The sequence below is a fragment of the Capricornis sumatraensis genome, chromosome 22 (genome assembly GCF_032405125.1).
Source record: "Capricornis sumatraensis isolate serow.1 chromosome 22, serow.2, whole genome shotgun sequence".
NCBI classification, from domain to species: domain Eukaryota; kingdom Metazoa; phylum Chordata; class Mammalia; order Artiodactyla; family Bovidae; genus Capricornis; species Capricornis sumatraensis.
The window spans coordinates 21,595,102-21,607,513 of record NC_091090.1 but is presented as its reverse complement, the minus strand read 5'-3'; the positions used below and the strand labels follow the sequence as shown (position 1 = coordinate 21,607,513).

At 47.1% G+C, this 12,412-nt stretch overlaps 1 protein-coding gene across 1 annotated transcript in view; it reads right to left on the bottom strand.

The window, feature by feature from the left end:
- Positions 1-12,412, bottom strand: part of CUL9 (cullin 9) — a 42,887-nt gene that overhangs the window by 15,425 nt on the left and 15,050 nt on the right. The window contains exons 14-25 of the mRNA XM_068960870.1: positions 12,192-12,282; positions 11,898-12,069; positions 10,422-10,527; positions 10,052-10,147; positions 9,675-9,850; positions 9,314-9,447; positions 8,824-9,003; positions 8,532-8,641; positions 8,273-8,455; positions 7,987-8,147; positions 7,517-7,745; positions 7,232-7,421 (exon numbers count right to left, since the gene is read on the bottom strand). Of these exons, the coding sequence (XP_068816971.1) occupies positions 7,232-7,421; positions 7,517-7,745; positions 7,987-8,147; positions 8,273-8,455; positions 8,532-8,641; positions 8,824-9,003; positions 9,314-9,447; positions 9,675-9,850; positions 10,052-10,147; positions 10,422-10,527; positions 11,898-12,069; positions 12,192-12,282 (1,828 nt within the window). The remainder of the gene's footprint in view (positions 1-7,231; positions 7,422-7,516; positions 7,746-7,986; positions 8,148-8,272; positions 8,456-8,531; positions 8,642-8,823; positions 9,004-9,313; positions 9,448-9,674; positions 9,851-10,051; positions 10,148-10,421; positions 10,528-11,897; positions 12,070-12,191; positions 12,283-12,412) is intronic.

Below are 12,412 nucleotides of genomic sequence, written 5' to 3'. Positions count from 1 at the left end.
TAATATACTTCCGGAAAACTAATAAATCAAAGAAATAAAATGGAAATTAGAAAGTTCTTAGAACTAAACAATAATCAAGCACTACATGATAAAAACTTATGTGACCAAAAAAAAAAAGACTTATGTGACATCCCAAATATCCATAATTCATGCAGTGGAACGTGAATCAGCAATGCAAAAGAACAAAGTTAATGATGTAACTGGCAACCTGAAAAACTCCCACAGACATTACGTCCAGTGAGAGAAATCAGACACTGCAGAATACATACTCTATGATTCCATCTGTATGATGTTTAAATTAAAGGCGGAAACCTACGATGATAAAAGGGAGAATAGTAATCTCTCCTGCAAGAAGATACTGACTAGAAAGGGGACATGAAGGAGGAAGCCTTCTGTTGTGCTGGCAATGTTCTATATCTTGATCGGGTAGGGGGGCTGCTTACAGGAGGGCATATGGATATAAATTTCATTAAGCTATAATTAAGATTTGTGTACTTCATTGAATACTAACTCTACCTCAATTAAAAAAAAAAAACAACTCTTCAAAACAAAACAAAAACCAAGAACTTACTGAATGCAGCTAAAGCAATGTCGAGGAGGAGCATAAAGATGGCGGAGGAATAGGATGGGAAGACCACTTTCTCCCTCACAAATTCCTCAAAAGAACATTTCAACGCTGAGCAAAGTCCACAAAACAACTTCTGTAGGCTGGCAGAGGACACCAGGCAACCAGAAAAGCAGACCATTGTCTTCAAAAACAGATTTTTAATCTTTGCTGTTAGGTTTTTGTTGTCAATTTTGTACATTTAAAAACCCAAACTTCACTACCGAAGTTTACCTGAGAGCGAGATTACTGGCTTGACCACTCTCTTCTCCTTTGGACTCTCCTTTTTCTCCACCAGGTGGCCTCTGTCTCTTTTCTCCCCCATCTCTTCTCTATCCAACTCTGTGAATCTCTGTGTGTTCCAGATAGTGGAGAACACCTAAGGAACTGGTTACTGGCAGGATTTGTCTCTCTCCTTCTCATCCCTCTCTCTTATCCTCCTGGTCACCTCTGTCTACTTCCTCCCTCTCCTCTTCCCCGTATAACTCCGTAAATACCTCTGAGCGGTCCAGACTATAGAGCGCACATAAGGAAGTGACTACTGGCTAACTTGCTCTCTCCTCATCTCATTCCAGTCACCTCTAACTACCCCCTCCATCTTCTCTTCTCCTTGTAACTCAGTGAACCTCTCTGAGTGTCCCTCAACGTGGAGAAACTTTTCATCTTTAACCTAGATGTTTTATCATTGGTGCTGTATAGATGGAGAAGTCTAGAGGCTACTGTAAAAATAAAACTGAAGACCAGAAGCAGGAGGCTTAAATCCAAAGCCTGAAAACATTAGAGAACTCTTGAATTCAGGCAACATTAAGCAATAGGAGCTCATCAAATGCCTTCATACCTACACTGAAACCAAGCTCCACCCAAGGGCCAACAAGTTCCAAAACAAGACATACCACTCAAATTCTCCAGCAACACAGGAACACTCCCCTGAGCTTCAATATACAGGCAGCTCAAAATTATTCCAAAACCTTTGATGTCTCATAACCCATCACTGGTCACTCCACTGCACTCCAGAGAGAAGAAACCCAGCTCCACCCACCAGAACTCCAACACAAGCCTCCCTAACCAGGAAACCTTGACAAGCCACTGATAGAACCCCACCCACAGTGAGGAAGCTCCATAATAAAGGGAACTCCACAAATTACCAGAATATAAAAGGACCACCCCAAACGCAGCAATATAACCAAGATGAAGAGACAGAGGAATACTCAGCAGGTAAAGGAACAGGAGAGTTGCCCACCAAACCAAACAAAAGAGGAAGAAGTAGGGAATCTACCTGAGAAGGAATTCTGAATATTGATAGTGAAAATGATCCAAAATCTTGAAATCAAAATGGAATCACAGATAAATAGCCTAGAGACAAGGATTGAGAAGATGCAAGAAAGGTTTAACAAGGACCTAGAAGAAATAAAAAAGAGCCAAAATATAATGAATAACGCAATAAATGAGATCAGAAACACTCTGGAGGCAACAAATAGTAGAATAACGGAGGCAGAAGATAGGATTAGTGAAATAGAAGATAGAATGGTAGAAATAAATGAATCAGAGAGGAAACAAGAAAAACGAATTAAAAGAAATGAGGACAATCTCAGAGACCTCCAGGACAATATGAAACGCTCCAACATTCGAATTATAGGAGTCCCAGAAGAAGAAGACAGAAAGAAAGATCATGAGAAAATCCTTGAGGAGATAATAGTTGAAAACTTCCCTAAAATGGGGAAGGAAATAATCACCCAAGTCCAAGAAACACAGACAGTTCCAAATAGGATAAACCCAAGGCAAAACACCCCAAGACACATATTAATTAAATTAACAAAGATCAAACACAAAGAACAAATATTAAAAGCAGCAAGGGAAAAACAACAAATAACACACAAGGGGATTCCCATAAGGATAACAGCTGATCTTTCGATAGAAACTCTTCAGGCCAGGAGGGAATGGCAAGACATACTTAAAGTGATGAAAGACAATAACCTACAGCCCAGATTACTGTACCCAGCAAGGATCTCATTCAAATACGAAGGAGAAATCAAAAGCTTTACAGACAAGCAAAAGCTGAGAGAATTCAGCACCACCAAACCAGCTCTCCAACAAATTCTAAAGGATATTCTCTAGACAGGAAACACGAAATGGGTGTATAAACCCGAACCCAAAACAATAAAGTAAATGGTAACTGGATCATACTTATCAATAATTACCTTAAACGTAAATGGGTTGAACGCCCCAACCAAAAGGCAAAGACTGGCCGAATGGATACAAAAACAAGACCCCTCTATATGCTGCTTACAAGAGACCCACCTCAACACAAGGGACACATACAGACTGAAAGTGAAGGGCTGGAAAAAGATATACCACACAAATAGAGACCAAAAGAAAGCAGGAGTGGCAATACTCATATCTGATAAAATAGACTTTAAAACAAAGGCTGTGAAAAGAGACAAAGAAGGCCACTACATAATGATCAAAGGATCAATCCAAGAAGAAGATACAACAATTATAAATATATATGCACCCAATATAGGAGCACCGCAATATGTAAGACAAATGCTAACAAGTATGAAAGGGGAAATCAACAATAACACAATAATAGTGGGAGACTTTAATACCCCACTCACACCTATGGACAGATCAACTAAACAGAAAATTAACAAAGAAATGCAAACTTTAAATGATACATTAGATCAATTAGAACTAATTGATATCTATAGGACATTTCACCCCAAAACAATGAATTTCACCTTTTTTTCAAGTGCTCATGGAACCTTCTCCAGGATAGATCACATCCTGGGCCATAAATCTAAACTTAATAAATTCAAAAAAATCGAAATCATTCTAAGCATCTTTTCTGACCATAATGCATTAAGATTAGATCTCAATTACATGAGAAAAACTACTAAAAATTCCAACATATGGAGGTTGAACAACACACTTCTGAATAACCAACAAATCACAGAAGAAATCAAAAAAGAAATCAAAATATGCATAGAAACTAATGAAAATGAAAACACAACAACCCAAAACCTGTGGGACACTATAAGAGCAGTGCTAAGAGGAAAGTTCATAGCAATACAGGCATACCTCAAGAAACAAGAAAAAAGTCAAATAAATAACCTAACTCTACAACTAAAGCAACTAGAAAAGGAAGAATTGGAGAACCCCAGAGTTAGTAGAAGGAAAGAAATCTTAAAAATTAGGGCAGAAATAAATGCTAAAGAAACAAAAGAGACCATAGCAAAAATCAACAAGGCCAAAAGCTGGTTCTTTGAAAGGATAAATAAAATTGACAAACCACTAGCCAGACTCATCAAGAAGCAAAGAGAGAAAAATCAAATCAATAAAATTAGAAATGAAAATGGAGAGATCACAACAGACAACACAGAAATACAAAGGATCATAAGAGACTACTATCAGCAGTTGTATGCCAATAAAATGGACAACGTAGAAGAAATGGACAAATTCTTAGAAAAGTACAATTTTCCAAAACTGAACCAGGAAGAAAGAGAAAATCTTAACAGACCCATCACAAGCACGGAAATGGAAACTGTAATCAGAAATCTTCCAGCAAACAAAAGCCCAGGTCCAGACAGCTTCACAGCTGAATTCTACCAAAAATTTCGAGAAGAGCTAACACCTATCCTACTCAAACTCTTCCAGAAAATTGCAGAGGAAGGTAAACTTCCTAACTCATTCTATGAGGCCACCATCACCCTAATACCAAAACCTGACAAAGATGTCACAAAAAAAGAAAACTACAGGCCAATATCACTGATGAACATAGATGCAAAAATCCTCAACAAAATTCTAGCAATCAGAATCCAACAACACATTAAAAAGATCATACACCATGACCAAGTGGGCTTTATCCCAGGGATGCAAGGATTCTTCAATATCCGCAAATCAATCAATGTAATTCACCACATTAACAAATTGAAAAATAAAAACCATATGATTATCTCAATAGATGCAGAGAAGGCCTTTGACAAAATTCAACATCTATTTATGATAAAAACTCTCCAGAAAGCAGGAATAGAAGGAACATACCTCAACATAATAAAAGCTATATATGACAAACCCACAGCAAACATCATCCTCAATGGTGAAAAATTGAAAGCATTTCCCCTAAAGTCAGGAACAAGACAAGGGTGTCCACTTTCACCGCTATTATTCAACATAGCTCTGGAAGTTTTGGCCACAGCAATAAGAGCAGAAAAAGAAATAAAACGAATCCAAATTGGAAAAGAAGAAGTAAAACTCTCACTGTTTGCAGATGACATGATCCTCTACATGGAAAACCCTAAAGACTCCACCAGAAAATTACTAGAGCTAATCAATGAATATAGTAAAGTTGCAGGATATAAAATCAACACACAGAAATCCCTTGCATTCCTATACACTAATAATGAGAAACTAGAAAAAGAAATTAAGGAAACAATTCCATTCACCATTGCAACGAAAAGAATAAAATACTTAGGAATATATCTACCCAAAGAAACTAAAGACCTATATATAGAAAACTATAAAACACTGATGAAAGAAATCAAAGAGGACACTAATAGATGGAGAAATATACCATGTTCATGGATCGGAAGAATCAATATAGTGAAAATGAGTATACTACCCAAAGCAATTTACAAATTCAATGCAATCCCTATCAAGCTACCAGCCATATTTTTCACAGAACTAGAACATATCATTTCAAGATTTGTATGGAAATACAAAAAACCTCGAATTGCCAAAGCAATCTTGAGAAAGAAGAATGGAACTGGAGGAATCAACTTGCCTGACTTCAGGCTCTACTACAAAGCCACAGTCATCAAAACAGTATGGTACTGGCACAAAGACAGACATATAGATCAATGGAACAAAATAGAAAGCCCAGAGATAAATCCACACACATATGGACACCTTATCTTTGACAAAGGAGGCAAGAATATACAATGGAGTAAAGACAATCTCTTTAACAAGTGGTGCTGGGAAAGCTGGTCAAACACTTGTAAAAGAATGAAACTAGATCGCTTTCTAACACCGCACACAAAAATAAACTCAAAATGGATTAAAGATCTAAATGTAAGACCAGAAACTATAAAACTCCTAGAGGAGAACATAGGCAAAACACTCTCAGACATAAATCACAGCAGGATCCTCTATGATCCACCTCCCAGAATTCTGGAAATAAAAGCAAAAATAAACAAATGGGATCTAATTAAAATTAAAAGCTTCTGCACAACAAAGGAAAATATAAGCAAGGTGAAAAGACAGCCTTCTGAATGGGAGAAAATAATAGCAAATGAAGCAACTGACAAACAACTAATCTCAAAAATATACAAGCAACTTATGCAGCTCAATTCCAGAAAAATAAACGACCCAATCAAAAAATGGGCCAAAGAACTAAATAGACATTTCTCCAAAGAAGACATACGGATGGCTAACAAACACATGAAAAGATGCTCAACATCACTCATTATCAGAGAAATGCAAATCAAAACCACAGTGAGGTACCACTTCACACCAGTCAGAATGGCTGCGATCCAAAAATCCGCAAGCAATAAATGCTGGAGAGGGTGTGGAGAAAAGGGAACCCTCCTACACTGTTGGTGGGAATGCAAACTAGTACAGCCACTATGGAGAACAGTGTGGAGATTCCTTAAAAAATTGCAAATAGAACTGCCTTATGACCCAGCAATCCCACTGCTGGGCATACACACCAAGGAAACCAGAATTGAAAGAGACACATGTACCCCAATGTTCATCGCAGCACTGTTTATAATAGCCAGGACATGGAAACAACCTAGATGTCCATCAGCAGATGAATGGATAAGAAAGCTGTGGTACATATACACAATGGAGTATTACTCAGCCGTTAAAAAGAATTCATTTGAATCAGTTCTGATGAGATGGATGAAACTGGAGCCGATTATACAGAGTGAAGTAAGCCAGAAAGAAAAACACCAGTACAGTATACTAACACATATATATGGAATTTAGAAAGATGGCAATGACGACCCTGTATGCAAGACAGGAAAAAAGACACAGCTGTGTATAACGGACTTTTGGACTCAGAGGGAGAGGGAGAGGGTGGGATGATTTGGGAGAATGGCATTCTATCGTGTATACTATCATGTAAGAATTGAATCGCCAGTCTATGTCTGACGCAGGATACAGCATGCTTGGGGCTGGTGCATGGGGATGACCCACAGAGATGTTATGGGGAGGGAGGTGGGAGGGGGGTTCATGTTTGGGAACACATGTAAGAATTAAAGATTTTAAAATTAAAACAAACAAACAACAACAACAAAAAAAGCAATGTCGATAGGAAATGAACAGCCTTAAATACTTTCATTTGAAAACCAGAAGTCTGAAAAGACTAAAAATTAAATAAGCATACAACTTGAAGTTAAAAAAGGAAAAACAGAGCAAGTTCATACAAAGTTGAAGAAAATCAGAGAGAAATTAATGAAGATCTAACCCACACTTCTCCACCCTTCCTTCCCTAGCGATGCTTCCATCTAGAGACCACTTTGCTTCCTATCTACGCATTCCTGTCCAAAGATCCTCTCTCCTCCTCCTCTCTGAGATGCCACCCCAAATCTCACCCCAATCTCCAACTGCCTGTCCCTATCTCCTCACTCTGGTTGTAGAAACTGGAGAAGCGGTCAAGGGCATCACAGAATTCTGTGGGAAGGCACTTTCTGGGATGGTACAGGTAGCAGAGAGGGGAGACCGGCCAGCAGCGTGGTGACAGGACCAGTACAGAGACTGTTGGACTTGGATCTTCGATAAAGAGCTCTTTCTCGGCCTCCTCTTCCTCCTCTTCCTCCTGAGAGACAGAAGGATTCCAAGGGCTCTTGGGCTCCCTTCTTCGGTCCACGTTCTCCTGCTCACCTATTCTCCCACTCTTTCCCTTGCTCTTACCTCCTCTTCTTCCAGGCCCTGTTCCTCCTCGTCCTCCTGCTCCAAGAACAGCTTGTCCAGCTGCTGGAGCTGGTATACGTGGAACTGGCGCTGCAGCTCCTCGGAGGTGCTCAGGCTCCGCAACATCTGCTGGGGAAGGCGGTTGGGGAAACAAAGGCCGATCTGCTCCAGCACAGCCCCCTCCAGCCAGCTCGAGCCCAAGCTCAGGAGACGGTCCGCCATGTAGTGCCTGCAGCGTGCACAGCCCAGCCGAGCCTCAATGTGGGCGCTCGGCAGGGCCTCCCACTCCAGAACATAGGACCCCCTGTTGCAGCCTGCCTCATCCTGCCCATCCCCAGGGCCACGGCCATCTCTGCATCTTAACCTCACCTCCCCACTGCACCTCCCTTGCCTTCCCTCTAAGACTCAGGTCTCCCCCGACCCTCAGACTCTAGGCCTCACACACCCTGCCTCTCCAGATTTGCACTCACTGGTAGAAGTGCTCAAAAGTCGTGGCGAGCTCCAGGCCAGAGAGGACCATGATGGGCTCCAGGTGCCACTGGAGCCGCCCCAGCACTTCCACTCCAGGGGTTCCCCCCGTCAGGCCACTCTGGATCTGCTGGTCAAGGTGCCGGGCAAACTGCTCACTCATCTGGGGGCAACGGAAAGGGCAGGAGCAAACCATGATGAGGGAACAGAGTTTCGGGGGTCGGGGGAGGAAGGAGATGAAAGGGCAGAGCAGAAGGGGCCAGGGAGGCTGCTGGGCCCAGCACTCACGTGGGCAGCAGTGAGGAAAGACTGCTGCAGCAAGGCGCCAGAGAAGCCGCTGCGCAGGGCCAGCGTGAAGGCCGCCCGGGGCCCGAAGAGCTCCAAGCCTGCCCTCTGCAGGCGCTCGTAGAGTTTACAGTAGCGGGGCACGAAGTCCGGGGCCCTCCAGGCTGCAGCCAGGAACGTGCTGACCTGAGGAGATGGGAAATCGCAGCCCAGGGGCTGCCCAGCAGCCTCAGCCTGCCCCGACCTCAGCCCCGCTGCCTACCTGCTCCTGTACCACACTCAGCCAGCACTGCGTTATGTTCCTCAGGCTGCTGCTTGGAAGAACGGGGGAAGGCCCAGGGCTCCGGTCCCGACCCTTACTGCTCTTGCTGGCTGTGGACACAGAGGGCAAAGGAACATGCTCATCTCAGCCGCTGGGTGAGTCCCAGCATCCGGGGAACTCAGCCCCGGGAAGGCCCATGGCAAAGCAGAAAGGAAGAATGAAACCCAGGAGAGAGGAACCAGACAGCACCGCCGCCCGATTCTTCATTCAGCCAGCCACAGCTGGGACTCACGGGGCCGGGCAGGTGGCTCAGGAGAAGGTCCGGGAGGAGGCTCCACGTGCACCAGCAAGTGGCAAAGGCGACGCACACGAGAGGCAAAGGACGCGGCTCGACCCCGGGGGTTCCGAGAGCTCTCCCTCTGCTCCAAGTACTGATCCAGCAGCCACCCCAGGGAGCTCACACCTTCCGCATCTACAAGAAGACAGGTCAAGAACAGGCCTCCATGGGGAACGGAATGGAGAACCCGGGAGAAGCAGAGGGGAGAAGCGACTGCACGGAAAGGATATGGGGGCGGCAGGGCCCTCGTCCTCCCCTCACCAAGGGCTGCTTCCGCTGGAGTCTGGGGATGCGGGGACAGGGTCGGGTGGGGCGGAGAGGACACTGAGGTGACAGGCCTTCAGGGACAGGGACAGGAACCAAGAGAGCCAAGAGGGTTAACCCAGATCAGCCCTGGGGATGACTTCAAGGAGCAGGTTAGTGGGGCCGGGGTGGGGGCAGTTACCCGGGCAGGTAATGTTCTGCACCAGGGGGCTGACCAGGGCCTCCCAGCAGGTCTTGCCCAGTGCCTGGGCGGCCTCTTCATCAGGGAGGAAGCGATCTGCAAAATTCTGCTCATGACGCAAAACCCTGTTCAGTCTGGGGACAAAGAACGTCTGGTCAAGGATTAAAGACATCCCCAGGCCTCCATCCACGTGCTCTCCACTCTCAATTGCCCTGGATGAGCTGGTCCCTCACCTTGCCCCCCACCACACACTTCTGGCCTCTGCTCGGCTCCCTCCTCCGGCTGCTGCTTGATCCTTCAAACTCCACTCCCCTCCTTCCCCTAATAACCGTATCTCCTTGGCTGCACCCTGCCCACCTACCTGGGACAGAGCTGGAGGAGGCGCTTGCGGTCCTCCGCGATGTCCCGGCTCCAGGCTTGGGCCCGAATGGTGTAGAAGAGACACGTACGGCGACACAGCTGCTCTCGGAACAGCGGCCAGAAAGTGGGCTTGGGGCCGAGGACCTCCACACCCCGAACCCGGGTGTCAATGCCGCCCTGCAAGGCACAGTTCTCACCCCCTCGGCTCCCTGGAGGCACTCCTGCCTCTCTGGAACTCAGCAGGCTCCTGGGCCACACACGGCAAGCAGACAGAGGACGACCCTTGACCTAAGCCTGGCCCCGAACACTGGAGAACCAGCCGCTAGGGAGAGCCTTTGCTTCCTCCTGGACCCCGTGCCCCCTAGTCCCCCAGCCCACCTGCTGGCAGCGCTTTATGCGGATCTGGATGACGGGCCAGACACGGCTCAGGTTCTCCAGGAGGACCACCCGGCTGGCGGAGGGCATCACGTTCACCTGGCAGGGTGGGGAGAAGAGGTAGAGACAGGAGTGGAGCCGGAAGACTTGACAGCAGCCGAGTTTGTGAGGGTGTGCGCCCCTCACCTCTCCCATCCCGCGCCCGTGGATCTATGTACCTCCACAGCCCTGACTCCACTCTCGCAGCTTATAGAGCAGTGCCTGCCCAGGAGGAAGGGATGTGGGAGCCCCACAGGCACTGGGTCCACCCGATAAGGCCCCCGGGACCAACAGGAGGATGGCAAGGAAGGGGGAGCGGGCACGGGGTTCCCACCGTATTGAGCTCCGTGTTGATGCAGCTGGCGCTGTCACCCCCAAACACCACCACCCGGGCTGGCATGTAACTCGAGTCCTCACTGGCCACCAGAAGAGTCAGCTGCCTGGGAGAGGAGAAAGGACTGAGTCAGAACCAAGGGCCCTGATCTTGGTGCAAAACGACTTCTGCCCACTACATCCTCTTCAGATTCCTGTCCTCTGCTTAAGCGTTGGTCTTCCCTAGGCTCCCTGCTCTTCCCTTAACCTTCCCCCAAAGCGATTTCACTTAAACCCATGGTTTCAGCTAAAAGTTAATACCCGAAGCACTCCGAATTCACGTCTCTACCCTAGACCGCTCTCCTGAGCTTGTATGCCGCGCATCCAACAGACAGGTCTGTGCCGCGCCCACAGGCACCTCCAGATCTACGTGCCCACACAGATGGGTCATCTGTCCACAGAAACCTGCTCCTCTTCCCACTTTTCTTCTGGGAAAGAGAACTGGCACCCATCCAGCTATCCAACTAGGAAACGTGACGTCTCCCTCATGGTTCCCCTCATCCAGCCAGCAGGAGGTACCGCAGACCACCTCTCAAGCTCTCCTCTTCCACCGCCTCCTCGCTGTCTATTCCCGTTCCCGCCGCCTCTCTGAACGCTCATCACTCAGTAAACCTTCCAACTCTGCCCCGGCCTGCCAGCCAAATTCACATAACTGCCAAAGTTCTCTAAATAAAAAAACCTACTTCTGTCTTTTCCCCTCTTAAAATCCTTCAGTGGCTCCTCAAATTTCAGAATAAAACTCAACTGATTCCGCCTCCTTTTCCAGCTTCCTCTCCTACCACTTCACTACACAGACCCTTCATCTCAGCCAAGCACAATTACTTCAAGTTCCCCCCAGTACATCATTGTTTCTTGCTTCCAGTCTGCACAGATGCTGTCCGTGTATCTGTTGGCCTCTCTCTACCTGGTCAATTTCTACCACAAACTTAACCCATTCAGCCCCTCTGTCTGCAGCCTCCTCCGAGATCTCAGTTGGCATCAGGATCCTCTGCACCTGTCAACTATCACTTTTTTCTTACTCTTGCTGATTTTCCAGCCTGGCTCCCCAGTAAGACTGTCAGATCCCCGCAGACAGGCCCCTTATCTCAGTGTTGGTGAGGCTCCAGGCCCTCGCAGGGCACCTGGCACAGAGCACACAACAAACCAACGCCCACACGGGGAGTGGGTGAGCTGCTGCTCTACCTCCATCAAAACACAGGGCGGTGAAGTGTGTCTGGTGGAGGGAGCAGGCTCGGGCAGAGAGGGGAGGTCTACACTGTACTCAGGGAGATCAGGCCGACACGTGTGTCTGTTCACTTCACAAAACGGGTGTGAGGTCCCTCAGGCACAGGGCGTCTAAGTCGGGGTCGTGTGTATGTAGGTAATTCTTTGAGGACGTATACTGAGGTGTATCAGAATATTCGTGTGCCTGGACACGTGGACACGGGCGTGCTCATACCTCACAAGAACACCACGGTGCATGTGGAGGGTGATGAAGTGGGAGCCGGTGCTGCCGTTGGACTCCCAGTAGGTCTTGGGGTTGCGGTCCGTCAGCTTGCTGGCCCGGTGCGGATTGGACGACACCTCCACCTTCTCCCAGCACTTGTCCTCCTTCACCTCCACGCTGGAGCCTGCAGGCCCGCAGGAAGCCTGGTTAGTTGAGAGAGAAGGCAGGAAGGGGACGAGGGAGCAGGAAGGGAGAGGAGGCTGAGGCTGGGGTAGCCACAGGAGGAAGCAGATGGGGGGCACGAACCCTGGCAGAGGTGCCTGAGGAACACGTCGAAGAAGGGGATGTTGATGGGGCGGTGGGTTCGTCTGTGGTCTTCGATCTGGCCCAGCACCATCTGCAGCCGGGACATGGAGAGAAAGGGTGTGGGGAGGGGTCAGGGACACGGAGACACACGTGGAGAAAGAGTCACGAGGCGACAGAGCACTCAGCCCCTTTCTCCAGAATCCTGGCAGAACAGAACCACG